This window comes from Monomorium pharaonis, chromosome 9 (assembly GCF_013373865.1).
Source record: "Monomorium pharaonis isolate MP-MQ-018 chromosome 9, ASM1337386v2, whole genome shotgun sequence".
NCBI classification, from domain to species: Eukaryota; Metazoa; Arthropoda; class Insecta; order Hymenoptera; family Formicidae; genus Monomorium; species Monomorium pharaonis.
In genome coordinates, this window is record NC_050475.1 from 19,637,954 (window position 1) to 19,656,501 (window position 18,548).

Consider the following 18,548-nt stretch of genomic DNA (forward strand, 5'->3'; position numbering starts at 1 on the left):
TTGCATATTGTTTTCGAATACGGGCATTCTCGAAATAACAGCGCAAAATATACATTCGTGTAGTAATAATAAGTGTGACTAATGAGACTATATTCTACAGGCTCTAAATGCTTAAAGGTATAAGTATTGAAAGCTTTCGCAAGTGATGTACAATGTAATACTGAATCGCTCGGGACGCAGTGTCGCGCGAATACTGCGAAGGAAACTGAGTACTTCGGAAAAATAATAATTGAAGCGATCGGCGGCGATTCGGCGTAATATGGCATTGTATAATCCTGAATACATCATACAAATTCTTAATAATAATCGTATTGGATTCATTAACCTACAGTTAGAAAATTGAACGTTTAAAAGTCAATCGTCTATGATTGCTACACAACTTATTTTCAGAACACCAAAGCACATAATTTCTGTAAATAGGCAAGCAACTCTACGTCATATTTCTTAAGAAAATTACTGACTGCAATTGACTAATTAAATATAATAAATGACATATTTAGAGACAGATTAACATGTAATGTTTCGAGTAACATTTCCCGATGTAATACAGAAATAATGACAAAAACCGTTGAAAATATCTATGCGGATTACCTTGATAACGAGATCCGCTTTATTTCAAATAAACCCCTCACAAATTGTTGTCACTACCATCAATACCTTCGTCTCGCATAGAAAGAGTATTAAATCGGAAAATTTACCACGTATATAAGATAATCTATCTTTAAACGCTAAAAGTCAAAACTTAAACTAGAAACAAAATATAAAAATACTACTTAAGATACTACTTAAGAAGGAGTTTATTATCCATCATAATCATACATATATGTGCATGTACGTGCATGATATATATATATATATATATATATATATATATATACACGTATATTTTGCACACACATTATGCACACACATTATATTTTGGACATGTATTACAGAACTTTCAGAATAGATCAGAATAATTCCATTTTTCCTACACTGGCTTGCACACTCGGAGCCAAATCGATCAAAGTTTCTGGTATTTCGCCAATTAGCGCAATGACAATTATCACTCCTTCTGATCCTTTATTTATTAAAACAAAAAGACAATTTTGATCGAAACGTATAATCATAATAGTACACATAAGTGTTTTTAGGTTTTTCTTTTATTTTTTTACCGATTATATATTCCGAGAAAGTTTTTCTTCATTTTAATAATTAAAAAAAAAATTAAGAAAAGAATAAAGAATCAAAGGAAGTGACACATTGTCATTTCGCTAGCTCGAGAAATACCGGAAACTTTTCGATTAAAAAAACTTATCGCAGTAGAACACTTGAGTCAGCAAAATCGGCGTTTCCAATCGTGGAAAATTCTATAATAAATGCCCAGAACGCATTTAAAACGATGTCGACGCGCTTTTGTATCATTCTATCTTGTTTTGCGTTTAAAACGATGAAGATAGACTGACGCAACAGTGTGCTAACTTCGTTATAAGCGTGTTCTAAATACGTACTGTATTATCTAAAAGTTAACAAAAATGAGAAATGAGAAAAAAAATGAGAAAACATCTACTACAATCATATTGATTGCATTGATACGCGAACAGATCTTGGTTTTAATTGCCGTCATACTGTATGTCGTGTCTTTTTTCTTTCTTTTCCTTTTGCTTTAATTGCATTGCCTATTTAATCAATTAGATATTCGGTAACTGTAAAAAAGACTTACAAATAAATGATTTGAGGTTCAATCATGCTACAGAGTTATGATGCTATCTATAAATAATAATACCATCGTAAAAACGGAGACCAAAGGGTTATACAGTGTAATTAAATATAATATAAACTGCCTCAAAATGGCTACCTATTTACTGCTATCATAAGTGGCTATTATGATAATAGTCATTAAGTATCGTTCACACTTCTTTGATTGTGGTTTAGTTACATACTTTAAGACGTTATGATACATGTGAGTATGACACGGTGTTCTACTAAAAATATCTGTTAGATACGCTGAGCATTAACTGACTTAAGCACTGTACTAAATTCACATAAAATTGTATTGTTATTATTATTATTATTATTATTATTAGAAAACTAATTATTTTTCATTGGTTTGAAATACTGGTTTAATAGATCCGTATAAAACCTTTGTCAACTGGGAACTCTTAGAATAATGATTTACACGATACCGATTCTCCTTGTTGGAAAGAATGCTATATACGAGTAAGTCATTACAATTCAACTCTCTCATTGGACATTACAACAGGCAACAATTGTGAGTCATGTTTCTAGGTTCATGTGTTAACATCACAATATCCAATATGCGACTCTTGTTCATTTTTCCTCTTTTTCTCTTTTACTTTTTCGATATATCTCGATATAGTGTGAAATGTACAGAGACTATCGAGCGTCCGTGTAAATACATAATAATCGCATAAAGAAATGACAAATGAGAATAAATTATGTAAGATCTGTGACACATGTCTCGATTAAATGTTCCACTTCAATTTCTTGAAAATGTATTCATCAGTCGAATGGCAGCAGTCTTACTGCAATTAATAGAAGCTCTAACAAGCTTTCTAAGTTAGATTAGTTCCTTTTTCCCTCTTTACATGTATCTTGTATATTGTCTAATATAAATAAATTAATGATCCAGTATGAGGCCAGAGAAAGGCAGTTACATACTCTAAGTGATAGATAAACTTTATCCTCTATGTGTTATTGTTCATATTCCTCTTTTTTGTTTTGTATCTGGCACTCTTTCCTATTTTAGGCTGCTTCTCAGTTTAACTGTAATTTATTTTGCTGGATTATTGCGTTGCATGGAAAAATATGGCTTTATCCAAAATGCTATTTAACAAAGGCAATACATCGTACAATTACATTGTATGCGCGCCACAGTTGTTGTCACACAATTAAACTTCTTTGAAAAGGCAGAACCAGTGTCCGTAAAAAACGACGAGAGACTGGCGTTTCGACGATTTTTACAGACATCAGGTAATTCTTATCGTCAATTACAAATGCTGTTATTTTGTACACTATGCATGTAAAAAGCGTTTACATTACTACCATACGTCATGATCGTTTATCTCTTGTGATGTTCAACAAAGCTAAATGGTAAACTTTGAATAAATACCGGTTCCTCTTACTGTATAAGTTATCAAGGTATATATAGAATAAAGGCAGAAAGAAGAAACCTTCCTCGACAAAGTGCCTACAAAAATATTTATATAATAGATTGAGGATTGCTGTGTGTCTAAGACTTTAATCTGGTTATATTAGCCACGTGTTACCAGTCTTAAACATAGTGACTAATTGATCATCATGGACAAGTCCCTTCTGTCTCTCTTTCTACAACTGTATACATTTTTGATCTTTAAGCGTCGCTATCTGGTGCGGGATATAAAGCGTGTCGTAATTAAGAATCTCTTTCCCCTTCAATGGGGCTGACAATTAATGATACAGAAAGATAAATACTCAGTAAATACGTACATGTGTACAGATGCCACAGATAACTTAACGAGAGCTTCACTGAATGTGAATTATATATAAATATAATGTAATAAAAAATAACTTATGCTACAAATGCCTTTCCGTCAAAACATTTCGAGGTCATTAAAAAAATATCGGTTATATGACATAGTCAATCTTTTTCTCTTTTTCTCGTTTTTTTGTCTTTTCTTTTTTTAACTGCACTGTGAAAATCCTTCTTGTTATACGAACGATATTACTGCAGAATTCAAAAACGTATATCTCACACTATCCATATAGGCTAGCTATATCGTCACTAAGTAGAAGAACGGAACACGGCTGATAATTAACCATACGCGTAGCGTTCGTCCACAGCATGAAGGAATTCTTATCGTAGATATATATATGTATGTATATATGAATATCCTATACAACTCGTATTCTCGTCAGCGAAACGTCTCATTAAGAGCGCTTACATACAAATCCTGCGTATAAAAAAGTCTCAAAATAATAAGATTTTAAACACATTTGTTCAACGCTCGTTCTAACTCGTTTTGATCTTTAGTGTCATTTCCCTTATAAGTATGACGCCGTTACAACGCAAGCACTTATAAGTATAGAATTAATATTTTTCAATATTAATTCATGATAGATGATGGATGGAGTTCTCGTACAATGTTTTTTGTACCGGGAACAAACATTAAAAAGGCAGCGTATTTTAAAGTTTAAAAAACTCAAAAATTTTTGTTTTTACAATTTTTTAAATTAATACATGCCTCAATCATATCTCAAGAAAAAAAAACAACTTTTCTTAACTCGAAATCTGTTAGGTGATTTTCGTACCCAAAACAAAAAATAAAAAAAACGATGGTACAAATCAAACGTGGTAATTAATTCACAGTAACTTATAATACAAAAACAATTTAATAATGCATAATAAAAATACAAGTTTCTTTTTATTTTTAAAATATGAATTTATTTTTTCATTATATATTATTAAATTATTTTTGTAAATTACTGCGCACCAATTACCGTGCTTTACTCTTATCACCATTTCCTTTCATCTTTCTTTATTATCTCGAGTTTTATAATAATTTGTAATTGTTTGTATATATATATATATATATATAGAAAAAACCTAAATAAAAACTTTTATACAAAAATAAGTTTAAAGTAGGGGTCAAAAATTTGACCTTAAAATAATGCCATTTTGAAAATTTTAGCTATTTTCTAAGAACAAAGTGCTAGAATAAAAAATGATTCAATTCATTTCGCATAAAACCGAATATAATCATATAAATCATACAAACTGTATCACTTTACATATTACATATTTTCAAAAATTTCAAAAAACTTTAAAATAGACTGCCCCTTTAAAACTAATGCCACATCGCAAGTGGTATTAGCAAAAAGTTGTGATTCTCGATTCGCAATTCGCAGAAAATTTGCAAACATTTATTATTCAAAAAAATTTGAACACTTAAAAAAATAAAAAAGAATAGAACGTCTTGAAATCGTCTTAACATTTAAAAAGGTTAAACGCCTGACACAGATCCGTGACGCGTTCTTTATAAACAAGATTTTACAATTCGAATAAAAGAAAAAGAGGCGCAACGGCACCCTTTTCGTCGGAAAACGTCGGGGACAAGGAACACGAGAGCCCAATGCATATTTTTCACTGAATTTCACCACAGCTGGACCCAAAATTACGTGAGGTGCCTGATACTTACATATTCAAGGACATCTTTGACAATGTAATGTTTGCATCATATCAAAAGCACAGTTACAAAGAAGTACTATTATAATCAATTAAAGAATTATAAAATCTTGGGCTTTCCTGTGAAGAATGACGAAAAATATATACAAGAAATATACGCGTTTTATTTCAATTGTCTATGATCCAAATGCTCGTACTGTCCATTACAAACAAGTAGTGAGAAAGATGTTGAATTTCTTATAAATGAACGCCTTTATTTAATCTAAATGATCAAATAAACTGAGAATTTTGGGAGATATCACAAATATCAAAGAAAAGACATTATATGCTTATCAAAAACTTAATATCAATCTCAAATACTTTCTTTATTATAATATTTAAATTTAATTATAATCTTAAATTTCAATATTGTAATAAAAAAGTATTTGAGATTGATATTAAGAGATTTTTTTATAAGTGTTTGAAATAATTCAGAAAATTCAAAGCTAAAAGAAGGATATAACGTCATTCCTATATACTCTCATTATAATGTCTCTTCTTTAATATAGAGATTAGTAACAAGATGTGTAATTCCCGGATATGAGTAGTTCGATCACTGGGACGTTTACCTTACTCGAACTTCAAAACTCGGAAAGTAGTATGTGCCGAATAAAGGATAGAAAAACAAACTCTGTCCATCTTTCACTTTTACTTGATAATTCTATATCGCTAAGCTGTACTTATCCATTATCCTAGATACTTGACGTTTACTGACACTTTATCCTATTCACATTGCAGTTTTCAATTCGTCATTCATCAACTTATTTACATAATACACTACCTAGAAATAGTACATAACAATTTTGCCAATTGAGTCGATCTTTAAGGAATTTTGTTTGTTTTTTCTTTGGTTAAAAAATTTTATTATCGTTCTTTAACATTGATTATCATTCTTTGACTAAAATCTTTTCTCTTCGAATAACTATCCTACTACTGGTAAACGAATCCGTTTCCATTCACTCGCAAATCTCATACGAATGGCGAATCGAGAATTACGTATCAGCTAAGCACCTCAGCGCACCTGCCTCTACATAGCATTATTATAATACACACTAAGTATACGATCGTTTGTCAGTATACTCTACGATACAATAAGAAACAGAATCTTTGTACTTAAAAAAAAAAAGATAAAAACTGCATTTCACAGGCAGTCTTCCTAAGGGCACTGAAGTCAACATAAACATAATGTAAGACATGATCGTCTGCAAGTTTCTTAAACTTAATGCTGTGTCCGAACATTTACATATGGTATCTTCTTTGTATATACATGTGGAGAGGAGCTGTTCGAGACACAAATTATATTTCTAGACTGCACACTGGGTTGGTAATGGCATAAATGCAGAAATACGTTATATGCTGTGAACATAGTAGTCTTGTAAACTAGCGCGCGCGAGCACGCCGATACGAGTACGAATGAATAATGAGATGCGAACTGAAAAATAGAATAAAAAAGAAAAATAAAATATATACTTGATGTAAAGAAGCTAAAAGTATAAAAACCGACGAGACGGTCTGGAACAGCTCAACTATGACGATAAAAAGTTTGTCCGATTCAAAACTGAATTCTAAAAAAACTCACTACTTCTTCTGTACAGCACTACTGTAGGCTGGAATTTAGGCTCTCTGGCAAACGGTAATTCATCATCTGATACGGTGGACTGACCGGACTACTTGGTTGGCTGTTCATACTGAGATTGCTGGAGCCACGACCGCGTTTTCGCCTCTGCAGAATGCCCTTTCTGACCATGTAAAAGCGGATCGTGCTGATCGGTATCTTGTACTTTTCCGAGGCTACTTGAAACGTCATGCCGCGTGCAACCATGTCCGAAGCTTGCTTAAGTTCCTCTTCCGAACGCCTTTGTCGTCTTTGATAACCTTGAAAAATGACCAAGACATTCAGCTTGCATTAATGTACAAGTGACGCTAGTGAGTAAAGCCACAAAAAGATCAGGTCGAGAGCTCACCTTCGATCGCAGGGAATGGGCTGCTAGGATTGCAATTATTACTGGATACCATACTAATGGAATACGGTTTGACATCCTGTTGCTGTACAAACTGCTCGTCGGGCTCCATCTTTACCATGCCTGGAGTTTCGGTCAGAGTCGCTTCGCAAGCACTGAGAGCCTTTTCTAGATGTTGCAGCGCCTCACTATGTTCCATATTTACGAAATTGGAGGAGTTAGGGTTAGAGACAGGAGGAGTGATAGTGGACGAGTTGTTTCCTGCTGCTGTTGTGCTAGTCATCGGCGTGCATGAAAGAAAGTCAGAGGTACTTCCGTCATCGTTAGACGAAGTGTCCGCCTTGTAATTGCTGTCGTGAGTAGGAGTCGATGGGGTGGCAGGTGCATTCGAATCATTCGATTGTATATTGCTCTCATTCACTGAATTATCGCTTCCCTGAGTGGATAAGCCACGAACCTGCGGAAAAAATATATTGTGAAATATTTATTCGCATATCAGTGCGAGAATTTGTACTATTACTATACAAGGTGTTTCGAAATTCATGAATATTATAACAATAGAATTAAACTTTTATTTGAAAAACTATAAAATAAAAATTACAAGTAATTATTTTATTTTTTAAAAACTTTCTTGTTATAGTATTTTGATTCGCGAAAATTTCAAGATACCTTATATAGTTTTATATTGTTTTATAAAATCTAAAAGAAATATTATTAACATTGTAAACAGCAGTAAAATTTAGAGAAGCATTAGATTTGAACTTTAGATTCTTGATTCCACAAGCTAGCTCTCTCACCACTAGGACACATTGCTCTTATTTCTATCCTGTCTGCTTATAAATCCCTAACTAATTAGAATCTTACAGCTGTTTCACCAAGATGGAGATTTTCCTTTCAATTTTCCGAATATAACCCGAAAAAAGTGTCTTGACTTTAAATATCGTACAATATTTTATACAATTATACATTTTTGTTTTTCATATAAATTTTATTTTAATGAGCTTTGCTGAGATAAAACTTCTGTTAAAAGAATTAAAAGTACAAGAGAATGAAAGAAACATATAACATATTGCTGAAATCAAGGATTTTATCAGGATGCTGAAACAGGATCTGTAAAAACATTGTAAAATAGATATAGATACATCAGCGTTTTTCAACTTTTTGTGGCACACTAAATAACGAGTCGAGTTTGTCGAAGTAAATTAGTTAATACTCTATTCTTTTTTGTTTCTAATGCACAATTTTCATCACATATTTCTTTTATCAAATATCATAACATAACATTAAAAAATAAAAGATAAATTTTTTATTTTTCTATTTTAAGTAATTTATGATATCATTTTGGTTAGAATAAAAGTTAAAACAATATAATTTACAACTTTTAGAGTTTTTAAAACACATTTTTAGTTTGTTCTTCAACTGCATCTTACATCCAAGTAATTTACTTCGCTTCTGTCTTTATTACCTTTCAAAGTCTAACTTTTAAGTCATTTTTCCAATTCTCTTTCAAAATTTCGTGGCACACTTGAAGATTCTTTGCGGAACACCGATTGAAAAACCTTAAGAAAAATCATCTAGACAAATCAAAGATATTTTACCTGCAAAACCTCCGCCGCTTGCATCAACGTAGCAAGTTGCTGTTGCTCGACATACACCTCTCCGCGATACATGAATTCGACCAGGGCCTGAAGTTCCCACATTTTCATGTCCCTCAGGAAGATGACAGGATGGGTGCATGGTATTTCCAACAGTAGGCGCTCCAAGTAGTCGCTGCAGGCGGACAACACAACCTTGTGACACTTTATCGAGCCCCCATCACAGGCAAGAGTCACGTCGACAAATTGCTCCGAGCTGAGCAACTTTGGAAACGCACTGTGCATGTTCGACTGATGGGAATTCCAAGAGACACAGAACTGTTGGCGATCCCCTCCAGGATAGGTGCCCGGACTGGGCAGATTATTTCCTGATTCCATGATCGTAGCTCAAGCAAGCAGGACAAGTCGCCTGTAAAAAGAAAAAAACAAGATGTCAAAATCACTCCGATCAGTCTAATCTGTTCTATCGAGAAACGACTGCGTCGATTTCGTTTCGAATGCACGACGCCGCGCAATTATTGCAGATGTTATAATTATTATTCTCATTCTGGAAAATATGCACGACAAAAAAAAAAAGAAAAAAAACCTAAACTTATCCTTCAAGCGCCTCTCAATTTTTTGTGCGTCACTTGTGGAGTATTAATAATTGAACAAAGCGGCGCGTTCACACGAGGCACGCTAATGGAAAGCCGCGAAACAAAAGTACAAAAAGTGAAAAAAATTTACTTTCGACAAAGGCACACACCGCCACACCACTGGCTCGGAAAGGGAACGAATTCGGCAGGAAGGGGCGTCGTAAAGGGCCTCTCGCTCGCGGAGTTATTTTCGGACGCCCGTAATTAACGAAAAACAGAGTGACGGGAATCTGACGTTCGTTCCGAAGCGAACGAATCTGCCTTCAGCTGTCGCGGCGGCGGCGGCGGCGCCGGCAGCGACAGCGGAACGCGGGAACGTCGTCGGAAGACAAAGACAAAGAGGCTGATCTCCTCTCGCGGGGGCCAGCCAGCCCGCCCGGCGGCCGCCGACTCCGAATCGGTGCCGAGATCGTTGTCCGCGACCGCCCGCGCTTCCTTACCCGATCGAGCACCGCGCGCGAGCGAACAAAAGGGATCGGATGGACGGCGACGGCAACGACGGCGGCGGCGGCGGCGGCGGTGGCGGCGGCGGCGGCGGGAGGCCCGAGGCTAGGTTAACAAGAGGGACACGACGGTTAAAAAAAAATTTACAATATGGCTGTCTGGCATAGGCCGCTGCAATGGAACAACAATATCCGTGCGCGCACATATACACGTACATACAGGCACGCATACAGGCGCATAAGCGAGGACGAGATATGGGCGCGTACATATATTCCATGGCATACACACATACACACGTATGACATACACGTATAAGCACTAGGCTCGTATGCGATCTCACGAAATAAAGGCACACACTCCTTGCCTGACGAGACGACGCTCTAGCTGTCGCTTGAATTTCACGGAGGAACCCGGAGGGGCCACCGGGAGACGCGGGCCCCGAATCTCGAGAAACGCGATCGAGCGCGGCGTCGGCGAATTAATCGATCGGCAATCGAGGGCGAGGACGAGACGCCGGTTAGGCGACGCGGCCTTACCACGTTTCCCCGTGAAGTTTTCTCGCCCGAACGAGCGTTTTCGGAGCGATCTACTCCGCACGACACTCACTCTCGCCTATGCAGCAAGTATAAGATACAACGGGAGGTAGAAACGAACGAACACCCACTGTACGATCACGTGTATATCGCTCTCCTCGAACTGGAGCGAACGGACAGCTAGACGGGAGGACAGGATCGATCGATCTACGAGTCAATCGTCGGCGCCGGGTCTCGGCGAGCCGTCTCTCCGGTCCTCCTCGCGTCTTTCGCCGCGGCGTGGAGAATAAAAACGGGAACTCTGCGGGAGAAGCGATACACGCGCGCACGCACATACACGCACGTCACCCCCCACAGAAACGCGCCTATGGGCTCTTATAAAATTTCACCGTTTCGTTGATCCGCGTACGGATTTCGTATATACACTCGCGTTAATGTACGTTCGCCTCTTCCTCCCTCCCTCCCTCCCTCCCTTTCTCGCTCTTCCGTTTTTCCTCACGCGGTCTCCTCTCCCAGGGGGGATGGACGCCGCGCCGCGAGCGTCTCTCGTCTCGTCGTTTGGTAAAACCGACGCAGAACGCAACGCGCCGCACTCTTGCCTTTAATGATTTCAAGCGAAAACCGCACTAATAGAACAGCCGGGAGTAGCCTCGTCGTGACCACGGACTACACCTTCCGCTCCTTTTTGGCGTGATCCAGAGCGAAAATGTTCCTCGGTTCTCCCCGAAAAAGAATCCCTTAAGAAAACACTCCGCGCTGTCGAGATTTCTACTGGCGTGAGCCGTGAGGGGAGCTGCGAGAGACAGGAAGGAGCTCGAGGGGACGGGAGAAGGTGCGAAGAGACGGGTGGGAGAGGGGAAAGGAGAGCGACAAGATTGGCGGATGAGGGAGGACGGGAAGGGGAGGGGAGTACATCCGCGTTAGTCGCTCTCCGTCCCCCTTCCTCCCACTCTCTCACGCTCCCTCTCTCTCTTCTTTTCATATTCGTGTGTGTACATAGGGTGGTGGTGGCACACCAGCGCGACTGACGTGTGTGCCTGAGAAACGCTATTATACACCCGACGCTAGAAATTCCGAGGAGCGAGCGAGCGAACGGAGAGAGAGAGAGAGAGCGAGAGAGACAGACAGACAGACGCAGAGACAATCCGGGAAGAGAGTCGACCGAAATGAGAATGGGTGGCGAATAGAGCGGCGGAGAGCCGACCGGGAAAGAGACCCCCGTCGCTTTTTTCCCCCCTCCCCGCTGATCGATACTTACTCACGGTCTTAGCCGGGCTGCTTCGAACCGCTCGCGTTAACCGATGCCTCGACGCCGACGGCCGGGTTCCCAGGCGGCGGTGCACTAAACCCGTAAAAAGTGTCGCTAGAATTAAGCTAGCGTGTCGCGACGGGCCTCTAGCGCGCATCCGTCGCCGCGCAGCGAAATTTGCGCCGATTCTCTATGGAGCGGCACGGAAACGCTACTACTATTATTACTACTACTACTACTACTACTACCACCGCTACGATCCCTTCCCTTTCCTCTACCTGAGAGATTCTTGGGTCTCTCCCTTGATGGACTCCTTTTTATCGCGCGTTCGTCGCAACGGCGGCGGCGAGGGCCCCGTTCGACGACCGACCGTGCGTTAATTACGCTCGACGTATAAACACCACTCCCCACGCTCTACGACGTGCGACACTTCGCTTACTACTGTCGTCAGTCGTCGGTTTTTACGCGCGAGACGCCCGGCGCGCGCGCGAGCGAGCGAGCGAGCGAGCGAGTCTCTCATGGAAACCGCCCGAACGACTGTGCACTCGCGCGAGAGGTCTGTTCTTTCCAGGCCGCTTTTCTTTCTTTCTCTCTCTTTTTTTTTTAATTTTATTTTACGTTCGGTCATTGTTACTTCCTTTTTTCCCTCGCTCGCCGCTTTGGATGGACAGGAATGCGCGCTCGTTTCATCCCGCGGGAGAGAGAACGAGAAAGGGCGAGACGGGGAGGGAAGAGCCGCGTTGAACGCAACTTATATTTTGTAGTCCTGGCCTATCCAAATAAACTTGCACAGCAAGCTGCATAAAAAATTATTCATTTTGTTAAAACGGGCATAAAACGTGGATAATTTTATTTGTGCAATTAAGCCAATTAAAGTTCTCAGTAGACTCGTTCTGTTTTTTTCTAATTCTTGATCACCTAAGTGGAGTCGAGTCTAAAGTTGAATGTATAAATGTATCTCAGGAGATAATTGGAATAATATATATGCGAGAAATACTTTTATGTGCGATAAAAACCCAAGAGAAATCTGCAAAAACGTAATAATAGATTTCTCCCGTTCAGGCATCGCGCAACAAAAATCTTGCATTTTTCATTGCAAAAATTAATTTTATTGCGAAATTGGTAAGATTATTTTTCCTGATTGGCTGTGAGTTTTACATTCGTTCTTTATAACAATATGTTACACCTTCTGCACTCGGTATGAAGTGGATAACGTCGTATATTTAAACATTGGGGAAGGAAGAAAAGAACGAAAAAGTGTAAAAAGTTCCGCAGAGAACAAACCCTTTGTCCAATCTTCTCTACACGGATTTTTCGATAGATGTCAGGAAGTGCAACAGATAGTGTGCTTGTATTCAGAAAGCTCTTATAAAAATGTTAACGCACTTTTTCCATATTGTTCATCATTGATCATTAGCCGTAAGGGAATAGAATATATGAATGTCTGAACACGGGCCTTGAATTATTGCGCTTCCGATTGGACAAGTGTACTAATTAAAAATACCAATGATCACTATTCATCAGTAATAAGCGCGTTTTGCAATTAGTTTTATAGATAAACAGAAATTTAGAACCCAGTAGATTTTTACAAACTTTATTATTCACAAGGAAAATATAAAACAATGAATTGCACCAGTAATATTATGGATTATTAAATAAAAAAAAGCTTTTTTCTGCTTAATTCCAATTAGAGCTGAAAGAATTTGAAATTATAGTTATATAAAAAAAATTATGACTATAATTATTTATAAAATTGTAATATATTTCGCACATTCGAGAATTTTGAAACCACTGACAAACTCCAATCGTATGGAGTTAAAACTCCAATTTTGACATCGATAATTCCAGTTTGAAGTTTTTTTCTTTTCATACGGCGCTGCATTTGTAGGTAAGTTAGATCTCCGTATCGCGTGGCCTTTAGTTTCTCGTACCGGCAGATGACGACTGACGACAGCGCCATGCGCTTTCCCCGTTTATTATTGTTGATGTTTCACGTTGGCTGACGTTCGAATTCGCCGGTGATCTCGACGAATTTTTCGCGGATACTCCGATCGAGGTGAACCAATTGGACGCGTAATTATGTCGAAAATAACGGGTTACGACACGCACGACGACGGCCCAGGATTCGTGGGCATCAGATTTTGCCAGGAATGTAATAACATGTTGTATCCGAAGGAGGACAAGGAGAACAAAGTGCTCATGTACGCGGTGAGTATGCGGACTTCATTATTGTCATTTAAAATAAAGGAGGTACGGGAAAAAAGGGAGGAGAAATGACGACAATCGGAATTATAATGGGGAACACTGCCTATTTTCTTTTTCAGTGCAGAAATTGCGATTTTAAGCAACTGGCGGACAGCAATTGCATCTACGTGAACAAAATCATGCACGAGATAGAGTGAGTTGATCCAAGTGGATCCAAGAAAGTTAATTAACATATATGTAAACATCGTTGTTAATGTAAAAGTGATTCCCACTAAAGTTTGTAACGTGTACAAAGAGAAAAAAGGGGAAGGAATGTATCATTTTGTGCACGAAAATTCTTATTATACAAAATGATACCGCTTTCAGTGCGGCAAACGAGCCCTAAGCTCATCAAGAAGCTAAAGAGAGCTTGTAGGAATTAATTCGAATCTGTTGCCAAGTACGCTAATCGCATTTGGATCGTGCGCTCACTTTATTAAATTTTTTCTCTCTTTCAGCGAGCTGACACATATCGTCGCCGACGTGATATCGGATCCTACGCTGCCGCGAACCGAGGAACACCCATGCCCAAAGTGCAATCACAGAGAAGCGGTATTCTTCCAGGCGCAGACTAGACGAGCTGAGGAGGAAATGAGATTGTATTATGTGTGTACGAATCAGCACTGCTGCCACAGATGGACGGAGTGAGGGACGTCCGGCATACCTATGTTCTTCTACTCGCTATTTGTAACTTAATTCTTGCGTTTAGTTTTCTTTTAAGACCCATTGGCACCAATGTATCGTGATTCAAAACTCGGTTTAGCTTATTCTCTCTATCTTTTCCTAAATCTTAGAATTAGAAAAAGATAAAAAGTTAAACCAAATTTAAAGTTAAGCTACATTTTGTGCAAGCATTGGGTCCAAGCTGTACAGAGAGTTGTATGTGTGTACTTGGAGGGGATGCATTGTAACGTGTAACATGAATAAAAATTGTAATATGTAATAAAAAAAATTAATAATGAAGAGAGAACGTTCGTGCACAAGGGGGTGATAAATTACCGTAAGGCTCAACGCTCGGCTCGCAATCTCTACTTTCTTGCTGGGCATTTATCCCTTCGGCTGCTGAAGCGCGCGTGACCGATTTGGTTTTAAGACGGACCGTCGCAAGTCTTGCGAGTCGCGCTTCCTAGCCCCGGCGTGTCATTACGTCGTGCAATCGCGCGTACACATCTCCCCGGGGTCGCGCGTTATCGTGGCTTCTCGCGGGGGCAGAAGATTTTGGGTCGCATCGCGGGACGCTTTCGTGACAGAAGACTTTCGCGCCCAAGGATCGAAATATCTTCGTTGGATTTGTCCTGCCGATCTATCGTTCCGTCATCGTGAGAAGAGGGAGGACGAACGCGTTGCGAATTCACAGCGCAGCCACGTCCCTTCGTAGACGCTCCCTGGGACTACTCCCAGATGTTTATCTGGGCCATGCACAGCCATACTGAATTCAATCGCTATATTGTAGCGGGCGGCATCGCGGAATAGCAGGGTAGCTCCCTACGTCACGTGATCGCTATGTACAGGATGTCGAGAATTCGCAAATCGAAGTACTTTAGCAAAAAAACAGGGTTACGTAATAACTATATAGTTAAAAAGTTGTATAACAAAGTTACAAATTTTTAACTCGACTTGAATTAATTTCAAACGAGGTAATTTTTAACTAATATAGTTATTTTAACTAATATAGTTACTTCAACTAATATAGTTGTTTTTAAAACACTAACTTATTAATTTTTTTAAATAAAATTTAAAAAGTAAAAGAAAAACAGAGTTGATCAATCACAAACAAAATTTATGATTATTTTCAACGATTAAATTGATTAATTTTTATCTCACTTTTTCAATTCTTAAAAAACTTCTATTCTAAGAAAAGATAAAGAGTAAATTCAACTGAGATTAAAGTTAATTCACATCGATGGAAATGGACATTACTCGCGTTTACGGTAGATTATTGAATGTATAACAAATGACTATTTAAATGTAACTTTTAATCGACTGACCTTAAATTAAATTCTTATATCTCAAAAACTACTACTTGAAATAAATTTACAAATTACAAAATTTACAAAGAAACGTTTTAATTTTTCAATAACTTTCGGTACATACACAATACTTTGATTTGCAAATTTCGGGACACCCTGTATATATGCATGTACACAATGTTGCACACGTTGACATAGATACTACGTATGAAATGTAACAAAACAAATTAATCACCATTTTGTGAGGTTTATCGGTTGCAGCGATAACTACAATATCAATGGTTGTACAGAGTGGCTATATAAGATACAGAAGTGCTGGTTAAATATGCGAATCCTTAGTATTAGGGCTCAATCGCGTAATTGGTAAGAATCATGAAGCAGTGTGTAGCGTTATTAGTACTTGGAGTACTGATACTTCAACGAGGAATAGCCGTTGAAGTACACGTGCCACGAATTGGTAAGTTATTTTTCAGTCGGTTATTTTTCCCTTTAATGCGCCGCTTAATAATCTATAAGATTTAAGCCTGCAGATATGCATTTGCGTGATTTTTCTTTTCAGCCATCGTAGGAGGTGGCATTGGCGGTGCGTCCGCCTCGCATTTTCTCACCGAGTTGTTAAATGGAACTTTGCATATTGACTTGTACGAGGCGAAGACTATCGGCGGACGATTGGCGACCATCAAGATTGACAGAGATGAAGTCGAAGCTGGTGGTTCAATTATACATCCCAAGAACATGTACATGCATAGGTTTGTTAAACTTTTGGGTAAGTATAGACTTCTTGCTTTCTTAGTTCAATTATATTAGTGTATGTAACAAATGTTAATAACTGGTTTTCACTACAGGTTTGGAAAAGAGACCTTCCAATGAGGAGGATGGAAGAGATGCCATCTGGACTGGAGATGAGTTTATATTCCTAGGAAATGATTGGAAAACGATGCTGAAGTTATTTTGGAGATATGGCTATCATCTACTTAGTCTCAAAAAGTATTTACAGATTATGTAACAAAGAGAATACAGGAGAAGAGAGAAAGTAATATTATTTCCTTTTTGAGCAGCCATGTAAACAACATGTTAGAAGATTTTGCGAAAATATATGATCTGCAGGATGCTGGTTACTCCTTCGACAACGCCACTGCATTGTTGTCAGCTATGAATAAAGATTTTCCAAAGTTACTGCGAACGTCTGCGAGAGATTATCTTTTGCATCTGGGATTCACGGAGATTTTGATTAATGAATTGGTGCAAACCACTATCGTAGTAAATTACAATCAGGGAGTCGATATTCAAAGTTTTGTTGGTTTTATATCTGTAGCTGGGGCATATGGTGATTTATGGGCTGTTAAGGATGGAAACAAAGAGGTAATGTATTATTAACTCTTTTATTATCTATCCTTATCTTATTCTATCTTGTAAAAAAATATGTATAAAGTAGAAGTTTAATTTTTAGGTGCCACAGCATCTCATTTATAAAAATAAAAATGTAAATGTAATACCGAGTCGTGTTATACAGATCCGTAATTTATTAACTGTTTCTAATTCAAGTCGATACGAAGTGACTTACATAAATAAAGGTAAGCAAAGGTACAATAGGTAAAATCCAACTGATGAAAGTTCTAATTGTCAAAAATAATACGAGCGAATCGTGTTTCAGATAGCACGGATCCAATGACGTCTAATTACGACATTGTGATTATCGCTGCTCCACTTACCAGCGATCAGGAATTTCAAATAAAATTTGTTGGATTTCCACACGATTTGGTGTTTCCAGGAAAGTATCAGACAACGTATGCAACATTCGTTAAAGCAAATCTGAATCTGAAGTACTTTGGTTTGCAAGATCCTATGAATAGTATTCTAAGTTGTAATCCCAACAAGACAAAGATCAGTTCGATCGGGAAACAGGAGTCTGTTGATGGCTCAGTTACGAAGGATCCGCCAATTTGGAAGGTCTTTAGCAGAGAATCTTTGGAATCGACTTTTATACATGATATTTTCTCTCATGTACGAAATTGCAATTGTTACACATAAACACATACAAAAAGACTTACTTTGATTTATAATCAGTAATAATTTTCTTTCTTGTGTTACAAGGTTGTCGAAAAGAAGGAAATTGCTTGGAAAGCATATCCCCATTACTCAACAAATATGAAACCCAATAATTTTAAGCTGCATGAGGGCCTATATCATGTCAATGCAATTGAATGGGTCGGAAGTGCAATGGAAATGAGTGCAATTGGTGGAAGAAATGTCGCCATTTTAGCATACAAAGACTTTCTTCAATTACATGATTTTGTACCAAATGAAAAGAACTCTGCATTTTCTGACGTTAACGAATTATATACACGAATGGAATTGTAATATTAGTCTTACTATTAATATTCTTACTTGTTTACATTGAGAACATTTTCAGAAATAAGATTATTTTTGTAGCATAAATGTGATACATGTAAAAAGAGTTACAAAAAGTAAACCAAAGATAATTAAAATTTTAAAATAAATGTTTTTAATTTGATAAAACTGATTGCTTATTATTCCAAGAATATCCTTATATTATTTTTGTTCACACGACTCTTATCTTACTCAAACGAAATTTATTTGTTAATCTACTCAGTAAATTTTAATTTGTTGTCTTCAGCTAAACTTATATAATTCACCTTTTTTTCTTTGTTAAAAGAGATAAACTGCAAAAAGTTTAGCTGAGAAAAACTGAT

The 18,548-nt window shown here is 37.9% G+C and overlaps 3 protein-coding genes across 11 annotated transcripts; 2 read left to right on the top strand and 1 right to left on the bottom strand.

The window, feature by feature from the left end:
- Nucleotides 1-1,140: 1,140 nt before the first annotated feature.
- Nucleotides 1,141-15,610, bottom strand: LOC105836138 (broad-complex core protein isoforms 1/2/3/4/5). 9 transcript variants are annotated; one of them, XM_036292233.1, is made up of 5 exons: nucleotides 11,899-12,018; nucleotides 11,630-11,713; nucleotides 8,763-9,168; nucleotides 7,168-7,621; nucleotides 6,801-7,078 (listed from the first exon to the last, which is right to left on the bottom strand). In XM_036292233.1, the coding sequence occupies exons 3-5, from the start codon at nucleotides 9,135-9,137 to the stop codon at nucleotides 6,801-6,803; spliced, it is 1,107 nt and encodes a 368-aa protein (XP_036148126.1). In that variant the 5' UTR covers nucleotides 9,138-9,168; nucleotides 11,630-11,713; nucleotides 11,899-12,018. The 9 variants fall into 9 exon arrangements, with proteins under 9 accessions (XP_036148133.1, XP_036148126.1, XP_036148128.1 ...); XM_036292235.1 differs by having other exon boundaries at nucleotides 10,971-11,713; XM_036292238.1 differs by lacking the exons at nucleotides 11,630-11,713; nucleotides 11,899-12,018 and adding an exon at nucleotides 14,864-15,610.
- Nucleotides 12,282-14,830, top strand: LOC105831455 (DNA-directed RNA polymerase II subunit RPB9). The gene is made up of 3 exons (XM_012671594.3): nucleotides 12,282-13,828; nucleotides 13,945-14,018; nucleotides 14,323-14,830. Exons 1-3 carry the CDS (start codon nucleotides 13,700-13,702, stop codon nucleotides 14,510-14,512), a joined length of 393 nt encoding a protein of 130 aa, XP_012527048.1. The 5' UTR covers nucleotides 12,282-13,699; the 3' UTR covers nucleotides 14,513-14,830.
- Nucleotides 15,611-15,903: 293 nt separating the features above from the next.
- On the top strand, nucleotides 15,904-18,354 carry LOC105831429 (prenylcysteine oxidase). Its single transcript, XM_012671556.3, has 7 exons — nucleotides 15,904-16,291; nucleotides 16,394-16,600; nucleotides 16,680-16,821; nucleotides 16,893-17,196; nucleotides 17,285-17,408; nucleotides 17,489-17,838; nucleotides 17,929-18,354. Exons 1-7 carry the CDS (start codon nucleotides 16,207-16,209, stop codon nucleotides 18,193-18,195), a joined length of 1,479 nt encoding a protein of 492 aa, XP_012527010.1. The 5' UTR covers nucleotides 15,904-16,206; the 3' UTR covers nucleotides 18,196-18,354.
- The last annotated feature ends 194 nt before the right edge of the window (nucleotides 18,355-18,548 follow it).